The 1,745-nt window shown below is 48.1% G+C and overlaps 1 protein-coding gene across 3 annotated transcripts in view; it reads left to right on the forward strand.

Annotated features, from left to right (window-relative positions):
• The window catches only part of SEC31A (SEC31 homolog A (S. cerevisiae)), a 41,580-nt gene extending 40,073 nt beyond the window's left edge, over window positions 1-1,507 (forward strand). For all 3 annotated transcript variants that reach the window (XM_008941055.1, XM_008941056.1, XM_008941057.1), the window contains 2 exons: window positions 310-381; window positions 1,273-1,507. In XM_008941055.1, coding sequence (XP_008939303.1) covers window positions 310-381; window positions 1,273-1,452 — 252 coding nt within the window. In that variant the 3' untranslated portion in view covers window positions 1,453-1,507. The remainder of the gene's footprint in view (window positions 1-309; window positions 382-1,272) is intronic.
• The last annotated feature ends 238 nt before the right edge of the window (window positions 1,508-1,745 follow it).

Consider the following 1,745-nt stretch of genomic DNA (forward strand, 5'->3'; position numbering starts at 1 on the left):
CAACTCAGAATTCTGTCAGTTCCCATATCAGCTATACCAGAGGGCTTTGCAAATGACCAGTGGCTTTTGGGATTCACTTCCACAGTCTGCTATTCTCTGTAGCCAGCTAGAGCAGTTACATGTGTTACAGTCGTATCACATGGTCTTTCCTAGCGAAATCAGGGGAGAAAAGTACAGAGCAAAGAATTCAAGAAGTGATGTGTTAAGGAAATGTTCTTGAGAAGGGAATTTCATGTGCTGTGGACCTCTGTGCATGGTATCAGATCAGGATGGTGTTTTTAATCACTGTGTTTTAATGTTTCCTTGCAGCAAACCAAGAGGAAGCTAGATGATGCAAATAAACGCCTGGAGTTTCTGTATGACAAACTTAGGGAACAGACAGTAAGTCCTGTTTTACTCTTTTACCCTTCCACAGCCCGACCCCACCCCCACACCAAATATTGCAGGGATGGCCAAGAACTTCATTGGTGGTGTGGACCCCTCTGCAATATGTAGCAGGCGTTTCTGCCTTCTATGGAAGAATACTTCAGATCCATTTATTGTTTGCTCCCGTGCATTTCCCCAAAACAGCGTGGTAGAGTGCTTGGCCCCAAGAGCCCACACAGACTTTACAGTGTTTTGGGGTCATGCCATTTGTTTTATGGTGCTGTGAAGGGATCATGCTGAGCCAAGAGCAGAGCTCCATGCAGCAGGCACTGTATGAATGCATCAGGAGTGTCCCTGTCCCCAGCTGCTGGCAGAGTGAGCTGACACAGCAAGTTTGCTCACTCCCAACAGGAAGTGAGAGACACAGCTGGCAATTTTTTGCAAAGACTTCCAGGAGGCTTGTGGCAGAAGAAAGAATTTGACCTAGATCTCTTAGTACCTTAGGATTAGAGTGGTCTAATCCTGTCATTGTCAGCCCATCTTTGCTGAGCGATTAACTTTACCCCAAAAGCATAAAAGCTTAGTAGGTTTTTCATGCACCACAATCTATCACAGCAGGTCTCCCACCTCGGGGAGCTGCATCCAGGGAGCTAGAAGTGAAGGCCTGCAGGGCTTTTGCAGTACTGCAGAAGAAGGCATGTTCTGGTTAAGTCTGCTGGTAGACTTCCCAGTGGCTGTTCCCAGTGTGGTGCAGCTTTGAAGATGCCCATCTTTAAAGAAAGGAACTAATTGCGGTACCTTCCTGAGGGCCAAATATTACACTTGGGGTTTCTAGTTTTTTTTCTAGCACTAGTGTACTTGCTGTTTTTCCTTTCTGTTGACCTGCCTTGCCTGGCTTCCTTGCAGCTCTCCCCAACCATCATCAGCGGTTTGCACAACATTGTGAAGAGTGTTGAGACCCGCAACTACCAGGAAGGACTGAACATCCACACGCACATAGTCAGCACCAGCAACTTCAGCGAGACCTCGGCTTTCATGCCTGTTCTGAAAGTCGTCCTCACCCAGGCCAATAAGCTGGGTGTCTGAAACAACCCTGCGTTGGCAAGGCTTTGATGGTTACTCTCCCAAAGAAGCGCATTTCCGCAGCCTCCGTGCGGGAGGAGCCCAGCCGCCCGTCCTGGCGGCACATCGCGGTGGAGCGCCGGCAGACGGCACCGCACCCTCCCTGCAAAACACTTTGTCCTAGGGGTGCCGTGGAGCCCTTGGTGCTTTTCTTTTTATTTTAATCCTTTTCCCACCTCTAATGAGTCTTGTCTACAAATAGTATATTTAATGGCTGATGCATCATACTGTCAGTTTTTAGATGTATGTTATACTGC

This window comes from Merops nubicus, unplaced genomic scaffold, assembly GCF_000691845.1.
Source record: "Merops nubicus isolate BGI_N331 unplaced genomic scaffold, ASM69184v1 scaffold33975, whole genome shotgun sequence".
NCBI classification, from domain to species: Eukaryota; Metazoa; Chordata; class Aves; order Coraciiformes; family Meropidae; genus Merops; species Merops nubicus.